Source organism: Panthera onca, chromosome B3 (genome assembly GCF_046562875.1).
Source record: "Panthera onca isolate mPanOnc1 chromosome B3, mPanOnc1 haplotype 2, whole genome shotgun sequence".
Classification (NCBI taxonomy): domain Eukaryota; kingdom Metazoa; phylum Chordata; class Mammalia; order Carnivora; family Felidae; genus Panthera; species Panthera onca.
In genome coordinates this window covers 33,623,587-33,646,881 of record NC_138344.1, presented here as the reverse complement: position 1 = coordinate 33,646,881, position 23,295 = coordinate 33,623,587, and the positions used below count along the sequence as shown (strand labels likewise).

The 23,295-nt window shown below is 38.7% G+C and overlaps 2 protein-coding genes across 13 annotated transcripts in view; one reads left to right on the top strand and one right to left on the bottom strand.

Moving 5' to 3' along the window:
• The window catches only part of MYO9A (myosin IXA), a 282,129-nt gene extending 276,351 nt beyond the window's left edge, over window positions 1-5,778 (bottom strand). For 4 of the 11 annotated variants that reach the window (XM_078448829.2, XM_078448834.2, XM_078448838.2 and 1 more), the window contains exon 1: window positions 5,054-5,452. The gene's annotated coding sequence lies outside the window, so the exon portion shown is untranslated. Of the gene's footprint in view, window positions 1-4,726; window positions 5,008-5,053; window positions 5,454-5,668 lie in introns of those variants that run through there. The other 7 variants (XM_078448837.2, XM_078448836.2, XM_078448835.2 and 4 more) reach the window with 5 other exon arrangements.
• SENP8 (SUMO peptidase family member, NEDD8 specific) lies at window positions 5,718-22,451 on the top strand. 2 transcript variants are annotated; one of them, XM_060621022.3, is made up of 3 exons: window positions 5,718-5,828; window positions 11,649-11,692; window positions 18,876-22,451. In XM_060621022.3, the coding sequence occupies exon 3, from the start codon at window positions 18,912-18,914 to the stop codon at window positions 19,548-19,550; it is 639 nt and encodes a 212-aa protein (XP_060477005.1). In that variant the 5' UTR covers window positions 5,718-5,828; window positions 11,649-11,692; window positions 18,876-18,911; the 3' UTR covers window positions 19,551-22,451. The 2 variants fall into 2 exon arrangements, with proteins under 2 accessions (XP_060477005.1, XP_060477004.1); XM_060621021.3 differs by lacking the exon at window positions 11,649-11,692.
• The last annotated feature ends 844 nt before the right edge of the window (window positions 22,452-23,295 follow it).

Genomic DNA, 23,295 nt, shown 5'->3' with positions numbered 1-23,295 from the left:
AGTTAAATACACAAGTAATTAGGAATTTCATTTGAGAGCTATGATAGACATAAGCACTAAGGAGGAGCACACAGGAGTGGCATCTAACTCAATCTAGAAGAAGTAAAAGAAATCTTCCTGAAGATATACCTGAAAGAAATCCTGAAGGTCAGATAGGAATTAGCCAAGCAAAGAATGGGTGAAGGGAAAGACAGGAAAGGAAGAGAGATGCAAAGACAAGAGAAAAAAGCACCTTATCTGGGCGGAAGCCTAAGTTCAATAAGGGTGGATCAAAGAATTTAAGGAAGAGAGCATGGGAGGAAAGCCTAGAAAAGTAACAGGTCATAAAGAATCTCACATATATGCCATGCTACAATTAAGCTTTATCCTGAAAGCAATGAGAAGACACTGAAGATCTTTCAATAGGAAAGGACATGATCAGATTTGTATTTGTACTACAAATGTCAACTATAGTGTCTGCCATGCTTGCAATCCCATTTTGTGAGAAATTAGCCCACACACTGCCCTGTGCTTTTCACCATTATGATCCTGCCCCACACCCACATGCACAAATAAACACATTGGCCAACACTAAATGGCCAGGACTGATCACATGTCCCAAGTACACAGGCTTACTAGTAGCCCATGAGAAAAAGAGCTGAGCCCAAGAGATGGTTTCTTAGAAATTCAAACCAGAAAATCCTAGGGAAAAGGAAGAAGTTAACAAACAGCTCAAGTTAAAATGCCAGCATCCAGGAGGCAAAATGTTGGCACAGGAGTAACACAGTAGTTATAAGGAGGCATAAATTGTGAATAAAGGGAAGCTGTGAGAGGAAAAACTGGAGTAGGGAGAAAAAAAGAGAAATCGTAAAAGTATCTAAGACACATTAACCACAGAGCACTAGGAGTGAAATATGTATTTTTCTGCTTTTAGTTTTATTTATTAAACTCCTGTTCTTCTTGAGACCAAGGTGTTCAACTTTTCCTAGGTTCCCTTCTGCATGTTTCCTTTTAAAAAGCACTCCACTACTTACTGTAACTTGAGTCTCTTTGCAAATGAAAGACTCTAACTAAAAGAGCATTTTAGAACACCTAATCTGGCAGCAGTGCAGAGAATGAATTGGAGGGTAAGACAAAACAAGAGGCAGAAAAGAGAAAGCAACAAGACTGCTTAGAACACATTACAGGAGCACCAGAGACATTCCTGGTTAAAATAAAATAGAAACAACAAAAACAACAATAAATATGAAATTATCATGAGGGAGAATGTGGAGCACTTAGTGACGTTGGTAGTAAGGTACAGAGTGGACAATGATTCACAGGTTCCTGAAGACTTCTCCAGGAGAGAGTGGCGCCATTCACCAAGATAGGAAATCAAAAACAAAAATTTTTGTTGCAGTTTGTCTCCCTCTCCCCTCTCCTTTTTGGAAGAAAGAGAAGCAGAGAAGAGTTTTTATTTTGCACACATTTGAAGTGCTTGTGAAATGTGAATCCAAGAGGAGATATCCATTAGCAGTGATTCATAAGGAAAAGTTAGAGATCTATACAGCAGCTCTAAACTTAGAAATACATAGAATGGGGGGGGGGGGGGCACCTGGGTGGCTCAGTCGGTTGAATGTCTGACTTCAGCTCAGGTCATGATCTCACAGTTCATGTGACATCCCACAGTTCATGGGTTTAGTCCTACGTCGGGCTCTGTGCTGACAGTTCAGAGCCTGGAGCCTGCTTGGCATTCTGTGTCTCCCTTTCTCTCTGCCCCTCTCCCACTCACACTGTCACTGTCTCTCTCAAAAATAAACAAACATTAAAAAAAAAAAGTCAATGTTAGATTTTTAAAACATGAACCACCAGGGGTGCCTGGGTGGCTCAGTCGGTTAAGCATCCGACTTCGGCTCAGGTCATGATCTCACAGTCCATGAGTTCGAGCCCCGCATCAGGCTCTGTGCTGACAGCTTGGAGCCTGGAGCCTTCTTCAGATTCTTTGTCTCCCTTTCTCTAACCCTCCCCCATTCACGCTCTGTCTCTCTGTCTCAAAAATAAATAAACATTAAAAAAAAATTTTTTAAACATGAACCAAAATTTTTTAACTAATATTTATTTTAAATTAAGTTAATACAACTAAAAAATCATGCAAACTAGGAAACACTATTCTTGGTAAATCATATTTTCAAATATCCTACACTTCTCTACAAACAAAGAAGACTGAACAAACATCTACAATAGTAAAATTCAAATGATTAGAAAAGATGGGTTTATAGTACTAATTTCTACTGAGGTTTTACTTTTTAAAAAAATCTAATTTTACTCCCATTTCCCTCATAAACTAAGGCATTATTGTTAACTAAGGGAAAAAACTATTAAATCACATTAGACTGTGAACCTCACTATTGATACGTAAACCCTAATAAGATTTTTTAAAGAACTTAATCACTTGGGGCACCTGAGTGGCTCAAGTCAGTTGAGCATCTGACTTTGGCTCAGGTCACGATCTCACACAGTTCGCGAGTTCAAGCCGGGTCCAGCATCTGGCTCTATGCTAACAGCTCAGAGCCTGGAGCCTGCTTCAGATTCTATGTCACCCTCTATCTCTCTCTCTGCCACTCCCTTGCTTGTGGGCTCTCTCTCTCAAAATAAACAAACTTAAAAAAAATTAATCACTTACTTTACTAGCTTTAGACATTCAACTTCTATCTGTAATGTAAATGTTGGATTTCTGTCCTATAATCTTTTCTCCTCTCATTTATACCTTTTGCCCCCAAATCTATTACTATCAATCCAGAATTTGATAATGAGCTTAAGACACAAATCCAGCTGCCTCCTGGCCGTCAGTATCTGACAGAAATATAATCACCCAAATCCAACCTGTCACAAATTCTTTTTTGACAAAAATAAAAATCCCATTCCTCCCTTCTATCAATTCCCACTTCAGTGAAAGGCACAAACTAGAAACCTAAATCTTCTATGAACCTTCTCCCTAATTCCAAACCCAATGAAATCACCAAGTCCTCTCTACTCCCAATACCCAAATCCAGACTCCCTATCATCATTTGCCTAATATTCCTGCCCTTAGCCTTAGACTACCCTTTAATCCACCCTCCTCACTGCAGCCAGTGACCTTTTAAAAATGCAAATCTGATCATTTCAGTCCCCGACTTTATATCCTTCAATAACTTATTTGATAAATATTATAATCACCATCAAAGCTAATGAATCACTCCGTGAAAGCTCGGAGATTCAATGAGAACTTTAGTTATATCCTTTTTTGTAGGTTCAATACAAAAGAATCACCAGGAAATTTTTTTAAATCCTGATAATTATTTACAACATACATGTAACAGCTGATACACTAAAAGAAAAGCAAATGAGACCGTTTGTAAAAGCAAAGACTAAAAATAATGTCAAGATCATAAAAAGAGAATACTATACAGCCCATGAATGTGGCATGTCCATATGTACTCTAATTGAATGAGCTCTAGGCTCTACTATCAAGTGAGGGGCAGTGAGGGGAGGTATAGAGTGTATAGTATTGCAAGCATTTGTGGTGCATTTTAAGAATATATTTGAGAATATAAATTTAAAAATCACAGGAAGGACCCACATAAAGATGGAAATAGTAGTTGCCTCTAAAAAGTAAAAACAGGTGGTTGGAGGATAAAGGGGGAAGAGAAACTTTTTGCTGCATACTCTTTAGAACCTTTTGACTTGTATACTATGTCTAGTTATTACCTGTAATTTTAATATGATTTTCTCCCGCTTCAGTTTCACACACACAAAAGAAAAAATTTTAAAGTACTAACTACAAAAACCTCACTATATACTTCATCCCTAGGTACTGATCACTTAGTGCATCATTACGTTTCCTTCTTGAAAACTCAGGAGTTCAACTTCCACAAACAAGATTTTATTCACTATTTCACTACTGCTGAGAAGGCTGTTGGTAATGACATCAGTCAACACTGCATGATAACTGTACTTGCTCCTTGGAAAAGGAGCAGCACCAGGTAGCAGAAATTTATTACTAAATTGACATTAAAATCTTCAGAGATTAAGGAAAGCTACAAGTCTTATTTTTCCGGAAAATTCAAAAAACACGTTAAAAAAAAAAAAAAACAATCCCCTTGTGTCACTCAAAAACAAAACAAAAAATGTGTAAAAATCTTCCAGAAAGGGAAGCAAATGATACTACATGGAGACACAGTCACATCCCTTAATGTAATGTGATTTAATTCTTATAGAGGTCCCTAAATGTCAGACTGGACTACCTCACACGTTCTGCAGAAGAGACAAGATGAGAAGCAGGCTGTATGACCTTATATTAGCACACACACCCCTGCCCTGGGCCCGCACTCTTCCCTGTCCCTCCCTCCTTTGGGTATCAGTTAGTCCCCTTAGGTCCCACGGGGGGGAGGGCGGGGTGGGGGGAGTAGGGAGTACACTAGGTTAAGCAAACACCCCTCCAGGATTTAAAGGCAAAACTCTTCCAACCAAAGAAAAGGGAAAGATAACAAGGTCTGCCTGAGAGGACTGGGGGAGAGGCTGCTGTCTGATGGTGTCTACAGAGGGGCTGACACCAGATCCACTGGGAGGAGAGAGCATCAAGAACAGACTACCCGCAAGGCGAGGAGGGTAGGGTTGACGGGAAGCGAGCTGGGAGGGGTCCGCAGGCAGGGGGTGGGCTGCAAGGTCGCTCTGGGTTAGGGGGCGGCCGCGCCTGGGTGTCAGAGGAACTGTGACCGGGTCAGCTTACGGGAGGCCGTAACGGAGTCTGGAGGCTCCACGAGGAGTCCTAAGAGAGTCCGAAGGGGGTTCTAACGGGCTGTGCTGGGGATGGGGGGCCGTGACAGAACCGTCCGGGAGCTGGCGGGCCGGAGTGGTGTCTGACCAATGGAAGATACGATGGGTGGGGTCTACCGGGGACCCAGCGCAGCGATCCGGTGTCTGGGAGGCTCCTAGGCAGACCCGCTCACGGGGCGTCTCCGCTGGGGCGGGGCTGCCCCAAAGGAGCCAAAGAGCGAGACCGAGACGTGGGCCGGGCCGGGCGGCAGGGCCTCTGGGCGGCTTGGGCGGGTCTTACCTCGGGCTCCGCCGCGGTGGCCACTGCAGCCCCCTCCTCTTCGGGAAACGCCACCTCCTACCCGCGGCCCCAGGGTCAGGGCGCCGGAGACCGCAGAGGCTGAGGCCACCAAGAGTCAAACGGTTCCAGGAGGGTGGGCCCAGCTGCCTCAGGGTCCGGGAGAGCGGCCGCCGCGCATCCCCCGCCCTGTCAGAGAGACTCCGCCCGGCCCGCGAGGGCACATCCCCCGCCGCACCCCGCCCAGAGAGCACGCGTCGGACCGTCGCCTCAGCCGCTGTCGCCGCCTCTGCCGGTGCCGCGGATGCCTCCTCCGCCGCCTCTCACAGTCCTTGCGGTACCCTCAGCAGCCACCGCCAACCGCCGCCGCGTCCCTCGTCCGCTCAGGCCCGCGCGCCCCCGACCCCGCGCACGCGGCCCCGCCCCGAGCGACTCCTCGGCTGCAGACGAGCAGGCGCGCGCGCACTTACCTCCCACGCCCCCTACCGCCTGCCGGAGCCGGCCAGCCTGCCGGCCCTGCCCCCGCACGTGACGCCGCCGGAGAGAACGGCTGGCGCTTGCGCGGGCACGCCCCATTCGTCCGCCCCAGGCGGCCCCGCCCAAACTTTTCTTCCTCACCTTACGGCAGAGCTCGGAACGCTGCCTCGGATTCTCACTCTACTAGAGAGGAATGTCGCAAGGTTGGGGTAGAAAACTCTGAGTTTACGACTGTAGCTCTCGCTTTCCGGCCAATACTGAGGTGCCTGAAGGTTGGTTGGGGTGGTGAGGCCCGAGGCAGGTAAGAAGCCGCCTCCCTACTTTGGTTGGTAAGGCGGTGTGTCCCGTCAGGGAGCTGCTTTGCGGCCCTAGCCGACTTAACGTGTCCTTGCCCCCTCCCCCGTTCTGGCGCAGGATTCTCAGCGCCGCCCCTCTTAGCCCCCGCCCCTTCCCACACACACGCCCTCTCCCCTCGCATTTCCCCGCCCCCGACCTCCGTTTCCTAGTCTCGCTTTCCATTCATTCCTCAGACTTTTTCACTGAATGCTTTCTGGTGCTTTAGACTCCAGGAAGTCAGAAGCAAATGAAACCATTTCAGCTTTCTGAAGTGCTGTGTTACATGGGAGACTTTGAGAGAATCCGCAGTGGTAATAAAGTAAAATTATAATAGAAAAAAAAAAAAAAAAAGGCACAGGGTCCTCTTTGAGCATAGAAGAGGGGCCCCTGCTTGTGTGGAACGACTTGGGGAAATCTTTTCCAAGGTGACCTTTTGGCCACTCTTGTGTTAAAAGGCCAGTGAGCAGTAGCTGGTCAGAGAAACATGAGACAAGCAGAGAGAATGACGGGCACAAAAGCCAATCATAGTATTGGCTGTTAAGAGTAAAAAGAGGAATAGAATATAGCTGGTGGAAGCTATGTAGATTACCCTTTAAAAAGAAGCATCATAGTAAGATTGTGAGAAAGTTAAGGGGCGAGAATGTGGGCCGCAAGAATGCTTTCTTTAAAGATGGGAGACTTAGGCATAGAAGTGGTCCACCGTGGAACCCGAAGTGGACAATTCATGGATAAGGGTGGCTGATTGATAGCTTCAGGAACACTAGTGGAACTCAACCTTGTATGCATGTTAGAATAACCTGAGAAGTTTAAAAAAAAAAAAAAAATACTGTTGCTCCACCCAAGACCAATTGAATAAACCGGGACTAGGGCCCAGGCCATCAGTATTTAAAAAAAAAAGTTTCTGAGGTGACTAACGCTGACGGTTGAGAACCAATAAAGGATGGGAAAGTAAGGAGGGGCAGGAAGTTGATGGTGTTGGCTCTGTAACATTAAGGTGGGAGTTATTTGATGAAAGAATTGGGGCTGGAATGAGAAGCTTGGATGGAAGTTTTGGGTAACCACTCTGGGAAATGGGAAAAAAGATGTCATTTTTGCCTTTCCCTTCAACACAGTTACATCCCTCAATCTGAGGATGTAAAATGAAGTCCACCTCAGTTAGGGCTCTCTTTACTCTCCCTTTCCCTACCATCCGGCATTTATCAGCTGGGGATCCAACGTTAGGGCTGAATCAAGGGTATCTTTATTTATGTCCTCAAAAAAGATCAGCGCTAAGTCAATTTGAGATTCAAAGACTAACTTTACTCCCCTGGAAATTACTGCATACAGTGCCTTGCCAATTTAGAATCTTTTATTATTCATTTCATCAATCATTTAAGGAATAAGATATAAAGATAGTTAAGATATAGCCCTATTCAGGGGCACCTGGGTGGCTCAGTCGGTTGGGTGTCTGACTTCGGCTCAGGTCATGATCTCACGGTTTGTGAGTTTGACCCCCGCATCGGGCTCTGTGCTGACAGCTCAGAGCCTGGAGCCTGCTTTGGATTCTGTGCCTCCCTCTCTCTCTGCCCCTTCCCCTGCTCATGTCCTGTCCCTCCCTCTCTCTCAAAAATAAATAAACATTAAAAATTTTTAAAGATATAGCCCTATTAAGACCTCATAGTATTAGGGAAAACAAACCTTTAAAATGAATAATTCACTTGGCAAGCAGAGAGGTCTGTATAAGGCAATGCCAAAGCCAGTGAGTGCAAGGCTACTGACTATTAACTAGGGCTAATTCAAAAACCAGTCTATCTGCCTCCAGATAAAAGACAGTTACTGTTGTCTGGTATGACTAGGGCTTAATATGGAGAGTAGGGGTGGGGCAGAGATAAAGGCGATAAAGTGGGTGTGAATAGATTATGAAGAGCCTTGAATTCCATGCTAAAGTGTTTAGATAATCTATAAGCAATTAATAGGTATAAAAACAAAGATAAAATAACCTTTTTTACACCACAGACTTCTTTGGCAGCCTGGCCTATGAACCCTATCTCAGAATAATATTTTTAAATATATAAAATAAAATGCATAGAAATAAAATCAATTTTATTGGAAGTTTTAAAATATTCAAACAACTGTATGATGTAGTTACATATGTGCTTCTTTATGCATTAAATAATATCTGGCAGCAGGCCTAATTATGTAATTTCAAAATAGTGATGCATATAAATTATATTTTGAGATACTCATAGTAACTTCAATGTGATATTAAAATATCATATTTCTATTGGTGACAAAGACATAGGGACTGCTAATACTGCTGTGGATTATTGCCTATACTTATTGAAGAAAATGCTAAATTTCAGCTAGAGATTAGTAAAAATCCAGAATGCAATTTTTTTCCCAGTCCAAGTTCATGGAACCCTAATTCTAGCTGCATCCTGGCCCATGGACCCTAGATTTATAAAAAGCTGACTGTAATAGTTTTTTTAAACAAGAGCATGATAGATCACTTCTCTGTTTCAGAAAAATACTAGAGTAGTTTTCACTTCCCAGCCTCTCTGTGGAAGTAGGGAACTGGCTATTTTCTTCTCCTCTTATACGGTAGGGGCAGCAACCAGTACTAATTAATCCACTGTTGCCTAATAATTTGGGCCTGCAAGAGTACTGTACTTGTGCCTATGTATGTAGGAGCAGTACTAGGAAATAAATTGGGAAAGATAGGCTGGGGCTCTTTTTGTGGAAATCATTGAATGTCAAGGTGTAATTTGTACTTAATTTGGTAGATAATGGAGAGATGTTAAAATCTTTGGAGTAGAATAATGTAATTATTAGAGTTCTGTTTGAAAAATTAATCTAGAAGTAATGTGTAGGTTGGATTGTCAGAAGATAGGAATGAAGAGACTAGACCAATAAATAATCTTTAACTAAATTTTAGTATAAAGTGATCTCTAAAGGGTCTGTTAAGTTACTTTGTTTCCCCAGTGTGACTGACCAGTCTAAAGAAACATAGATTGAACTAAATTACATACCTTTCTACAGAGATGTGCTTACCAGTGTGGAGGTCCATTAGCATTTTACATGTCAAGAGGCCAGCCCATTCTTTTGTATTATAAGTGATAATGTTAGTACTTTTGATAGGCAGTGGCTTTACCACATATATAGGTTCCCAGGTGTTGCTAAGGCCTTTCTTAGTTAAATTCCATCTACACGTGTTAAATCCTACATTTCTGACTTTTTAAGGTCAAGATTTCTGTCTCCTTGTCAATCCCTTAAACCTCTTGGATGAGTAAAATGCATTAGCAAACAAGAAGGAAGTCCTTGAAGCCCAGATAACCTGTCTCATTAGAAATTGATCAATACCAAACTATGTGAAATTTACTGCCCAAATTCCACCTAGTTCCCAACTTGTGTGCTTTTTTAAATATATTCAAAAAATTAATTATGGGGTCCAAATATTACTAATCCAAATAAGTAATGTGAAGTTAACTTTCTGAACCAGATTCTCTGAGAGACTACTTTCTTCAACATGACTAGCTATATTGATCTTGTCCGTCTAACTTTTGGAGAACATTTGGACAGCAATATGGTTTAACAGACTGAAAATCAAGTTTATGTAGAGGCTAAGGTTCATCTATCTGTCTCCTTTTTAGGGGAACCAGGAAACAGGTCTATCTGAAAGCAGAAAGAATACTGGAAATTTTTGAAGCTTTTTAAGAATTTTTATTACAAAAGATCTCAGAAATTTCCTTTCTCTGGCTTCTGATTAAGCAGTTACTACCCCTTCCACACCTTTATCTGTTATGAAAGCACCAAACACAGTCCTGATACTGAAAAAAATTGTCCCATTTACAATTATTATTTTCGAGCGTCTAGATTACAGGTTAAAAAACTTGAGGACTTCCTTCCCTTATGGCCAGTGAATAAATAAATACTCTCTCATAGTAGAGTGGTAGGTTCAAGTCCTCCATCAAAGCAATAGCTTGGAGATTTCTGACCTTAGTTGGCTCTAATTTTCTCACTACTATTTGTTGTAGCAACTTGATACTTTACATTAGCAGCTAAAATAAATAGTTGCTGGAAATGTTTAGCCCTACTTAATAGCATATAATTAAAATTTGGTTAGGTAGTTCACAAATATTTTGTATTAATTAACATTTAAAGACAAATTGCTAAGACAGAAAATTCTCTATGTGTTATTGGATCCCTTCAGATCCTGCTTTCCTATCAGCACAATACAGTAAAACATAAATTCATTATTTTTTTCATTCATTCATTATTTGTTGAACCCCTGAGTGGCTCAGTCAGTTAACCAAGCTGACTCTTGGTTTCAGCTCAGGTCATGATCTCTCAGCCTCATGGGTTCCAGCCCCAAGTCAGGCTCTGCACTAGCAGTTGTGGAGCCTGCTTGGGATTCTTTCTCTCGCTCTCTGCCCCTCCCCCACTTGCTCTGTCTCTGAGCAATATATAAAAAAACTTTTAAAAACTTTCATTGAGCCCCTACTATGTGCCAAGCACATTTTTGAAACTCATTAATTAGGAGTTTGTAATAACAATTTACCTCTTAACTATCTATGAAAAAAATACTTTACCAGGCTTTGAAATCTACAGGACAAATAAGATTAAAACCTGATGAGTTTTTCATACTCTTTCAAACTGTGTTTGCATATAGCTATTGTGTGCTGAACACAGTGGTTATTTATGAAATCAGGCAGATCATAACTTCAGCTTGATCACACCTTATTAGCTTTAATTTGTTTATACATATGATAAAATTCTGTCCACTCCTTCATAAAATGTTATCTTGCTCAAACCCCTCATTGAACCTATTGGCCTCCTTACACACTGTCTTTACAACCCCAGGTATTTCAAATTTTGCATTTGTACAAAGTCATTTCTCGGAAGATTTTAAGCAAAACACAGCTTAAGGAAAGGCTGGTGTTTACATCAAGTTTATAGTAAGGAAAAAAAATTGTAGTACAATTAGAAATGGAACTTTGAGTTAGAAACAGTAGACTGAAAATAAAATTATTTTCATGGTCAATGACATCTTAGCCATTGATAGCCATGCCTAGTAACAGAACAGTAAATAGAGAACCTTGGTGCTAGAAGAAATTCTAGAAAGTCTTCTAGTTTATCTTCCTGGCCCAAGGCAGGACCAAATGGAATTTATACTTAAAATACTTTAAAGTTAAGTATTCTGGTAGGAGAGTTAACAGGCATCATCATCATACCAAGTAGTTTTTCTACTTTGAGAGCTGAATTCCTCTATTTGTAAAATATTGATGTCAAGAGGAATATTGTTCAATTTATAAATAATTTATACAATTGAGAAATCTTCCTGTTTATAACAATTTTGTGTTTTTAGGAGTTTTTCAAAATGTATTTTACTTCTATATTTTATTCAGGAGAAACATTTATTAAATTTTCTCCAGTTTGTCAAGCACTAAAGAAACGGGGATGCATAAAATCTAATAATTTCTGCCCTCAAGAGGGATATATAAATCTTGATGGTAATTTTTACATTCTACTTTATACATATATTTAGGTTTAGGCTAGCATTAAAAGGAAACGTTTAACAGGGGGAAATTGAAACCAAGAAAAAAAGTTTGAACTTCCTTCCTGAAAATATTTCTGCTTATGCTGCCATGAAAAGCACATTTGGTCTTTGGATTTGATTCTTTTTGTGAAATTGCAAATGGAATCATACATTAGAAGTTGGACATAATCTAATTTTACATCTTTGTGTTTGAATATTTATAGAAGAGATATTAGACTTTCTCTGTTTTGTTTTTTCTTTTCTTTCCAGAGGACAGAAGAGACCAGTGAGTTGAAAGAACAGACATATTTTAGGTCAGTGTAAGAGTGGGAGATGGTATATCCTTTTTTTTCCTGAATGGAAATAGCTGTATTTATTGGTTATATGCTTATTATAAAAAGAAAGGGGAAAAATATAAAGCAAACAGTATTAAAAGGTAGAAGGAAAAAAGTGCTAAGAAGCATTAATAATTCTCTTTTTAAAACTATATTTAAACTTTGGCTATCATTCTTGATTTTTTTCGTGTATATTTTTCTTGTATAAATTTTTATATAAACTTCCTTTTCGTAGCATATCATAAACATATTTCCATGTCAATACATTGGTATCTACAACTTTATTTTTTAATGACTGAAAATATTTCATTGTATGAAAATCTATTATTTAATCAGTCCTCTTTTGAACTTTCAGATTGTTTCAGTAGTTCTTTTATAAATATTGCTGTGATGAACATCCTTCATAAATTTTTGCACACATCCTTAATATTTCCCTTAAGATAAATTTCTGAAAGTGTCATACCTTCACATAGACATTTCTTAAGAATTAAAATATAATGGCAAATTACCCTTCAAAAAGCTTGCATATGTTTATATACTCCTGTCAACAATGAGAATGCTTGTTTTTCCCATGGTCTCTCAGCAATGCTAGTTATTACCTGTTTTCCTCATCTTTGCTAATTTGATAGGTAAAAAATTAAATCTTGCTTTAACTTGATTTCCTTTGATTACTAGTAAAGTGTTGAGTATCTTTTCATGCATTTATTGGCCACATAAATGTATTAAGCTCCATTTTCTTCTAATATTTTTGTTTCTTTTCTTAACATTTAAATGTTATTCCACTTAAAATATGAGTTCATATAAGGTATGAGGCGGAGATCTAACTTCTTTTTTTTTTTTTTTTTATCAAATGATTAACATGTTGCCTCACTGCCATTTATTAAGTAACTCAGCAAGCACGTCCCAAACTTCACTGCACAGCCAATAAGGTGTTAATAGATATTCTGTTTAAAAGGAAAAAAAAAGTGTCTCATGGTCAAATGAGTTTGGGGGAAAAAATAAGACCAAGAAAAGTTACATTTCCTTATTACAAAACTTCTAGCCTCTAATTTGATTGTGTGCATTATGAACCTCCAATGAGGACTTTTAGGATGAAGCATTTCCCTAACTTATTTAACCATATAATCTTATTTTTTTTCTTTCAAGAAATACCTTTGAAATCTGTGGAAGTGTACTGTCCAAAATAGTAGCCAATAGCCACATGTAGATATTTAGATTTAAGTTTAATTAAAAATTAAATATTCAGTTCCACAGCCTTATGAGCCACATTTCAAGTGCTCAGTAGCCACATGTAGCAAGTGACTACTGTATTGGACATTGCCAATAAGGAACATTTCCATTATCATCAAAAGTACTATTGGACAGCACTCTTTTAGAACACAGTTCATTGAAACTGACTCCCAACCTATTGGTTTTCTACTGAACCAGCAGCTTCTTCCCTTACTTGTATCAGATTGGCTTCCATTGAATTGTAAATTTTCCCTTTAAGGTAGTTTTTATTACCTTTTATGTAATTACCTTGTTGTTTTTTACAACAAATATTCCAGTAATATACATTTTAAGGATTTCAAGATTAAGATGAAAAAGTAGTCTCTTCCTTTTGCTAAAATTAAGCCTTCGTTTAGGAATTGTTCTATACTATGAATTCAATATTAGCTTCATTTAGCTACAGAAGTCGGAAGATGTTATAAACTGTTACTGCAGGGTTTGTGTATACTGACAATACACAATTAACATCATTGCTCCACTCAGGTCGAGAGAACAATTTTCTCTGGAGTTAGCATTCACCCTTCTTCTGCCAAAGGTAAAGCACAGAGCAGAGTCATGCCCTAGCTAAATCTATCTTTGATGACTTTGTGGCCTTATAAAAAAGACAGATGTGCTTTATTTTCAAGAAATCTCTAAGGCCCATTATTACCACCCTAAATATAGGGAGCAGGGAAGACAACTCTTTTTGAGTCCGCTATATATGTCAGATGACATGCTGAGTGTTTTCACTTATGTTTTTATTTTGTGTAACAGTCTATGAGGCAGGTGTTATTATTACCTCATTTTACAGATGAGGAAAATGAGGCCCAGAAAGAGAATAAATAACTTGCCCAGATTCACACAGATAGGCAAGTGGCAAAGTAGAGCCTGGACCCAAAGCCTCCTAGCCCCAAAATGTAGAACTAAAATATATTTTGTAGAACTTTACAAATACAACTATGAGGAGGTTATTGTCTCCCCAGTTCACTCTTCAGTCTTCCTTACCATCCACCAAGGCCAAGTACATAGGTCTTCTTATTTCTGAAGGAGTTTACTATTAAGTGAAGAGGAGAAAAGACAAAACACAAAACCAAAGCAGAAAGGGGGATGTTACAAACAATGCAAACGTCTTAAGAGGACTTATTTCTCTTTTTACCCCTAATCTATATTTTCTGATTCCTTTTTTGAAATGTTTCATTCATCTGGCAAATATTTATTGTACCTCAGATGTGCCAAGCACAGTACTCCCTGTATAGAAAGGAAATATCCCTAGGAGAGTTCTAGATGGTTCTTGGTTCTTTTGCTGGATCCCCTTCTGTCTCCTTTTCCCCCACCCCATTAGTAATGGGATCGTCATCCTTTATGGTCACCCTAACTAAAACCCACAGACAATTTCCTAATGATTCTCTTTTACCCAACTGTTCTCTAATCACTTATTGAGTCTCTGTCTACAATACCTTTCCTCCTTGCCTCCCCATTTCTACCATTTCCCCTGATTTAGGCCATTTCCTCCTACTTTCACTTTCAATAAAAATCTACTTGATCTCTTCCTCCAGTTGCTCTCCCTACCAATTAATCCTATGTACTATGGCTGAATTATTAAACTTCCTAAAGCACCAGCCTTGCCATTAATGGATTCCCATTTCCTCAGTATAAATTCCAAATTCTTTCACCTGGACTTCAGTCTGTTACCATTTAGCTTCTAATAATTGCCTCTGACCTTCATCTGTACCCCTATTCCTACTTCATTCCAGCCAGACTGGAATGAGCCTCTAGGGGCACTTCCCTTGCCTCTCTTACCTTCTTAATGCCCTTCTCCATGCATCTAATTCTATATGCCTTTCAAGAGCCAGCTTTTATGCCACTTTTTCCTGGAAGTCTTTCCTGATCTCAAGTCTCCTTCCCTTTCTTAGCCAGAGGTGATTGTTCACTCTTCTGAATTCCCATACATTTTATTTCTGCCCCTTGTGGGTTTCTGATCTTATTGACTATAAGCCATCTTATACATCTTGGTATCTCCCACAACAGCTATTAGGTACTCAGTAGGTGCTTATTGAGTAAAAAGAATTGTATATTCACTATGTATTCATTATAACATAATAGGCTTATGCTCAGTCAGGGTAGGAACTATGACTATTTCATTCCCATTCTGTATTTTCAACCCCTAGCACAAAGGAAACACTCAGTAAACATTTGTTAAATGAAATACATCACAGTTATCAGTTATTGGGATATAAATTTCCTTGAGACACAATGATGTCTGGAAATACTACTTTATGTTATATTTTTTAAAATATTAGTTACCAATGTTTCTTCATTTTATATTGACAAATACTCCAGGATAAAGGTCATGTATTAATATTCTCACTTTACAGAAGAGGATACTGAGGCTTAAAGAAATTGAGTAGTTTATTTATGATCATACGGCCAATGAGTAACAGAATTGAGTCTAAAATTCAAGTCTTCAGATGCTAAGTTTAGAGTTTTTCTTCGCTAACAATGCTTTGGCCAAAGGCTCCTTTGGTTCCATTTGCTTTAGAATTGTTGGGGTTAAACTATTGCTACCATGCTGGGTGGAATAGACCTAGATCCTTGACTGACCCATTGTCTGGATGTTGGATATTTTCAAAATCAAACAGAACACTAAAACCATTTTCTGAGGGTGCCTGGGTGGCTCAGTCGGCTAAGCGTCCGACTTCAGCTCAGGTCATGATCTTACAGTTTGTGGGTTCAAGCCCCGTGTTGGGCTCTGTGCTGACACCTCAGAGCCTGGAGCCTGCTTCAGATGCCGTGTCTCCCTCTCTCTCTGCCCCTCCTCCACTTGTGCTGTTTCTGTCTCTCTCAAAAATAAATAATAAACCTTAAAAAAAAAAATTTAAGCCCTTAAAAAAAAAAGAACTATATATTCTGAAGGAAATCTTGGCCACTTATGTCACTCCTTCCAAGGTGAGATGCCTGTCTTTTCAGGAACTCTTCTCCTTGTAGGCTTCTATCCCTTGTTGGGTTGGCTATTAATATGTGGGTCTGATTTCAGTGTAGAGAGTAGGTCTCCAGGTATTTGCCAGGCAGTAAAATCTGGTACTCACCACTACATAGTATTCATTGAGAGCAGGGGGAAGAGATTGGGGGAGCTTTGCTTGATGCACAAGCAGTCATTCCATTTTCATATTAATTTACTCTTAAGTCACATCAGCAGCAAGCTGAGAACCTAGCCTCCATAGACTTGTTTTTACTAGACTGCTGTTAATTCATTTGCCATCAGACTGGATATGAAGGATCGTTATAAGAAACAACTTCATCTATCATAAGAATATTGAGGGACATTATTCATTATGATACACCTTGTCTTTTATGAAAATTGCTTGAAAAAAAACCTGCCTAACCTTAATACAAAGAATGCTTTTACCTCTCCTGAGCAATTGCTTTATTTTTACCTTACGGACATTGTGAATGTTTAACTTTATAGTCTCTGGTTAGCTGCCAAAAATCTTAGAGCCAAATTTGTGGCCCACCCATAGCAAATGTGCTCTATGCCTCGTTAAACTTTGTTCCAGTCTCTAGTTTAGGTCTCTCCTGAAGTTATTCTCTTTTCTCAAGAAAATCTTAAGATTTGGGGCACCTGGGTGGCTCAGTCGGTTAAACATCCAACTTCAGCTCAGGGCATGATCTTATGGTTCATGGGTTTGAGCCCTGCATCTGGCTGTGTGTTGACAGCTCAGAGCCTGGACCCTGCTTTGGATTCTGTGTCTCCTCTCTCTGCCCCTCCCCCACTTGCACTCTGTCTCTCAAAAATAAACATTTTAAAAAAACCTTTTTTTAAAGAAAAGAAAATCTTAAGATATTTTCATTCAGGGGCGCCTGGGTGGCTCAGTCGGTTGTGCGGCCGACTTCAGCTCAGGTCATGATCTCACGGTCCGTGAGTTCAAGCCCCGCGTCGGGCTCTGTGCTGACAGCTCGGAGCCTGGAGCCTGTTTCGGATTCTGTGTCTCCCTCTCTCTGACCCTCCCCCGTTCATGCTCTGTCTCTCTCTCTGTCTCAAAAATAAATAAACGTTAAAAAAAAAAAAAAGATATTTTCATTCGATCTTATGTTGTATATTTATATTAATATGTATGTGTATATACATATATTTCTCATAAACAGCCCTATATTGTTTCTGAAATAGTTCAGATTATTATATACTATATGCACATAAAACCATCTTTGGTGCTTCTTAATTACCTCACTTACTTTAGGGTCTTTTTTCTTGAGGGGTATATTTATTTTTTCTTACAGGTTTTTCAGACTTTTGATTACAGAAAAATGTCTGTGCCACAAAATTTTATTATTTTAGTAGTGTAATCAAATGGTAAAATACCTGGTCTGATGGCCAGAATTGATTATTAATGGCTAGAATTAATTGATTATTCTAGCCCAGTCTTTCACAGAAATGATATTATTATAATATGCTTTGTTTTATACTCTCAGTCTGCATGTGACCTTTTATTGCTTTGGATTTTTAGTGATGTTGTAATGCTGTCAGGTCAATGCACAGCAGTTAACTCTCTCTGGCTTAAATATTATGTTATCTTGCACATTTATCAGACTTCTTGTCTTTGTTAGCACCTTACCTTCGGTGATCATGAGCATATTAATCTTATCATATACTTTGTGTTGCTGTACTCTAAGTCATGCTTTTGTTTGCAAAAGATAATATGAAGAGATATTTGCTTCCAAACTTCATTTGCTTTCACTGGTGTGGAGCGCTATGTAGATGTTCTGATCATCTTACTAATACCATTTAATTAATAATATAAATGCTATTGGAACAACATTTTATGTTCTTTTAATAACTTCAAGTAAAATTATTTGGCCTTTCTGCAACTCACTGAGGCATGTAAGCAGATATATGCCCTTTTTACAGACAACAAAGCAAAGACAAAATCATTTAAATTTTGTGATAAAACTAGGGCTAGATCCAGGTCTTCTGATTCCTGTGCCTAACTACCTTTCAGTGATAAAAATTTCTAACTTATAAACATTACATAATCTTTATCTTACCCCTTGAAGTTAAAGATGAGAAATGGATGAGGAAAACTAGATCACTCATACTCAAAACCGAGCAGAATCAGGAATGATTTTCATTTGTAAAACTCATGATTTTCTGTTCTTGAAATGTTCTTTCATTTATCTTTTTTTCAAGTTTATTTATTTATTTTTGAAAGAGACAGAAGGCATAAGCAGGGAAAGGGCAGACAGAGAGAGGGAGACACAGAACCTGAAGCAGGCTCCAGGCTCTGAGCTCTTAGTGCAGGGTCCGACGCAGGGCTCAAACCCATGAACTATGAGATCATGACCTGAGCCAAAGTTAGACGCTTAACCGACTGAGCCATCCAGGCACCCCTGTAGTTCCTTTTAACTACAGCTCTAATCACTGTCACTTTCCATTATGGAATGAGGAAGCAATATTTTTATCTTATCTCAAAAATAAATGTTGAAATGGAAACTATTTCCCTTGTTAATAAGCAACATTTTTCTTCAGACTCTTTGAAAATTCACTTTAATGTAAAAATAACTTGCCATTGTTATCATGCATATTCATTAAAGGACCAAATATAGGGTTAATGCTAGGAAGTTTGATAAATGTCTGTTATAATTTTAACCAATCTCTGCATTTAAAGAGGAAGATAAAAATTCATGCTTACTGTTTCAGCATGAAAATTTTCCAAAGTTTTCATTTTAACTAATTGTTAACACACAATCCAGAAGCTAGAGTCTGTTGAATGTTTACTCTCAGGCAGGCATTATTGCTAAAAACTTTACAATTGTATTTAATCTTTAAAAACACCTGTAAGAGTAGCTACTATTTATGATCCCAATTTTACAGCAAGGTATCATATTCAGCAGTAAATATTATCTTCTGCCTCTCCTTCAGCTACTGGAATTTCTGATCAGCCCTGGTCAGGACAAGATGGACCCTGTAGTTTTGAGTTACATGGACAGTCTACTGCGGCAATCAGATGTCTCGCTGTTGGATCCTCCAAGCTGGCTCAATGACCATATTATTGGATTTGCCTTTGAGTACTTTGCCAACAGTCAGTTTCATGACTGCTCTGACCATGTCTGCTTCATCAGTCCCGAAGTTACCCAGTTCATCAAGTGCACTAGCAACCAAGCAGAGATTGCCATGTTCCTTGAACCCCTAGACCTCCCCAACAAGAGAGTTGTATTTTTAGCCATCAATGATAATTCCAATGAGGCAGCTGGGGGAACCCATTGGAGTTTGTTGGTTTATGTCCAAGATAAAAATAGCTTTCTTCATTATGATTCCCATAGCAGAAGCAACTCAGTCCATGCAAAGCAGGTAGCAGAGAAACTGGAGGCTTTCTTGGGCAGAAAAGGAGACAAACTAGCCTTTGTGGAAGAGAGAGCCCCTGCTCAACAAAACAGCTATGACTGTGGGATGTATGTGATATGTAACACTGAGGCCTTGTGTCAGAACTTCTTTAGGCAACAGCCAGAATCACTACTGCAGCTACTCACTCCTACATACATCACAAAGAAAAGGGGGGAATGGAAAGATCTCATTGCCAGACTTGCCAAAAATTAGCTATCAAAGAATATTTGCGGCTGTTGAAGTCTCCTCTTTCTGCCCATCCCCATCTATTGGATGGCTGTAATCTCAGTGCCTGAAGGAAGATGCCTGGTATCTTATTTTTCCCTGGAAGAATGTCATCTTCTGCATTATCCACATGGATCACTTTAACCCTAACTTGAGAGCAATATGCTCTGTGAAAATGTCTTGAAGTTATGCATCAAAACCTTAAAATCACGCTGTCTGAACATTTATTATTTCCCTTTTTGTCTCCCTTATTCCTATTGGCTTATTCAAAGGAAAAGCAGTGATCTTTAAAGAAACCAAGTGTATGTCATATCCAGAAGAATGCAAGAAGAACATTATAGAAGAATCAAAAACTTACTGCACAGCCCTGCATATTTAAAGAGATCAACTGGCTAGAAGCAGGTCAAGATCTAACCTAATTCAAGATCTAAATATTCTAAGGATCAGTTATTCAGTTCTGTGATACCTCTTCCATTCTCCATGCAGAGGCTTTCCCAGCTATCTTTGTAACCTTTGCAGATATTTGATAAAGATGATGTTAGCCCATCTTCCCCCACTCTATTCCTGGAATGTTTTAAGAAAGGGGGAATCTTTAACTTCATTAAAATAAATGGCTGTTGGACCTTTTAGTTTGCTCAGTGAATGGGTTGACTTGCTACTCTGCATTGATAACAGCTTTTCTTCACCTTGTCTGTTAGCCATGCAACACTCCTTCCTTTTATATCCAAAGTTCTGTGGTTTTAAAACTCATAGCCAATAACTTCCCAAGGTTGCCTGTTATTTCTAATAAATATTGCTGCTTTCTAATAGTCATAGTTTTTCCTTTCCTCTTTATCCATAATCTGGCAGAATTGTTTTCAACCATGGTGATTTCAGGACTATTATCATATCTGAAACTTGCAAACTGAAAGTTGGCTTGTTGTTTTTTTTTTTACAGTTATAAGGCAGATAAAGTGAGCTTTCTCAACCCTTTCACTTAATTCAAAATGCAGACAATGTAATTTTTAAAATATGGAACCAAGAATAAAAAGAAATGCTATCCCTCCTAAATCATTGATGTGTTTTTTTCTGAGTTGTTTCAAATAATTAACAACCCGATATGTTGGGTACACACATTAATTCTATTCCTAATGAAAACTAGATTGCAGTGCTTACGAGACTTAAAAACCAAAGATTAGTTTCAGCTGTGAAATTTATTTCACCTCCCTCCCCAACCTAACCTTGCCCCCAGCCCTCATAGCCCAAAATAATCTCACCACTCAGTAACCACAAAGGCAGTAACTCCATTCTTTTTAGTCAGGGGAGTGGGGGGAAACCACAGTGTAAGTAATACAGGTTACATAGCAGGCCCAAGTGAACATGAGTTGAAACTGAAAGTCTGAGAAAGCTACAGAAAAAGTTTCCATTTCAAGTCAGTATGTTTTGGATAAAAAGGAGACCTAATGAAGATGGGAACAGGCAAAAAAAAAAGATTAGGAACTGGCAATCAGCCATCGAGGTGAAATAGGGAGGGAAGGGGAGTAAGAGAAGTGACATGGAATGCTGTAGCCATGATTGTAGATAAAGATAAGAAGACAATATTATTTTAGTAACTGTTGACTTAGGTATCTAGTCTAGACTATGAAAAAGGCAAATGCTCTCTGGGAAAAGTTGTTTCTATAATGCAAAGTATGTCTGTTTAAATGTCAGATTGTCTCCCTCTTATAAGTTAATACATATGAGAGCAATCTTTCCTGACTCCCGAAAAATCATACCAGAAATAAATTACATTTTGAACTAAACTAGTAAAGTCTTAAAAAAAAAATCTAAGGTCTCCTTTTCCAAATCAATAACGTGATTGGACTGTGCTACAAGTTAGTCTTCTATAAAACTTTTGAGTATGGCATTTTTAAGTATTAGCATTATAAGTGACAGGAGACTTTAAGAGTTGACTTGTAACATTTCACTAGATACTTTAATAGCCATAGGTCATGTACTTGCTTGACCATACACCATTGATGCTATGTGATACAAAATAGGGAAAAGATCTTTTGTGGTATTGTTTCCTTTTCTCAGAGTCAAAAGAATCCAGTCTGCAAAACGCAGCTTCAAAATATTCAAAAGGAAAGCAAGATTTTTAGAACTGGATTGAGCAATTGTTACACTGAACTTCCCTGCTTTCAAATACCCTGATGTATTGCTCCAAAAGTATATTCATACTTGTCCAACCCATGTCTCCTGGAATTTAGAAAAGTTACCACTTATAAACCCAGCTATAGATGGTGGTCAAAAATAAAAAATTATCAATGGGCTTTTTTCTTTATTTGAGTATAGCTGACACATAATGTTACATTAGTTTTAGGTATACAGTGATAATAATATTAATACAGATTAATATTAATACAGATATTTAATACCGTTCAAATCATAAATATTTCTCCTCTATTGTTAGATGGCTGTTAAAGTTCCTAAACACTAGTCCTAACTGGATCAGAATAATGAAAAAACCACAAGTGGATTATATTTCTGATATAATCAGAATACCTTATTATTTTTACTATAAATTTTACTATCTCCATATTAACCATATGTTTTAATAATATATATTTCATTAAAATGACAAAGTAGAATTTCTTAGTCTTGGTTATCTACTGATACTGAAGTTTTTTTCTTCCATCACTTAAAATAGAAAAGGAGAAAATACAAAAATTTACATGCTGTGCTTATGGGAAAGAACATGTGTGTTTTAATCAAATTCAAGCCCCATCTGTTATAAATGTACAGCCTCAGGCAGGTTTAAGATTGAATAGCCTTGGGGTGCTTGGGTGGCTCAGTCTGGTAAGCAGCCAACTCTTGATTTCAACTCTTGAAATCAAGTCTTAGTGTGGAACCTGCTTGGGATACTCTCTTTCTCCCTCTGCCCCTCTCCCCCACTTGCACTCTTTCTCTCTCTCACTCTCTCTCACAAATAAACTTAAAAAAAAAAAGGTTAAGTAGCCTCATTTGCAAAATGAAAGTAGTAGTGTGTTTAAGCAAGTGCTATAAGGATTAAATATTATAGGTAAAGCATACAGTAGACACTAAAATAAACCTATTGCCATCTATCTCACTACCGAGTTCCATTTTAAGTCTAGCAACAAGTTCAAAAAATTAGTTGTTTTTTTAAGATTTTATTTAAGTAATCTCTACACCCAATGTGGGGCTCAAACTCACAACCCTGAGATTAAAGAGTCACACACTCCCACCAAATGAGCCAACCAGGTGCACCTGAAAACTTAGTTATATTGTAACTAAACAGCTGTATAAAAAATGGCCTGATAGTTAAAAACTTAGTCAAGGATTGTAAATGGCAACAACTAATCTTCCTATCACTTTATAATGTACAAGTTACTTTATGTTACTAGATATTATAATTATATAATCTCACTTAATTGTCATGTTTTGCCAGGTATCATTATTCTAGTCATAGATAAGAAACAAACTCAGAGAAGTTCAGTCACATGATTGAGAGTGACCAGAACTCCTTACTTGAACATTTTAAGTAATCTCTCACTTTATACATTTCATAAATTCAGCTGGTATATTACAGACAGCAATATTGAGAAATTGTCATCTCAATTAACTGCTGGGTAGCAGAACCTATATAACTGGCTTTGCTTTATATGTTAGGTCATGTTTGGATCAGCTCCTGACATTGATCTACCGATCTAATGCATTTTAAAAGCCCTACATTGTACTTCCTTTCACATTCCAT

Coding starts and splice junctions, on each gene's coding strand:
- SENP8 (XM_060621021.3), top strand. CDS start 18,912: ATGGACCCTGTAGTTTTGAGTTACATGGACAGTCTACTGCGGCAATCA.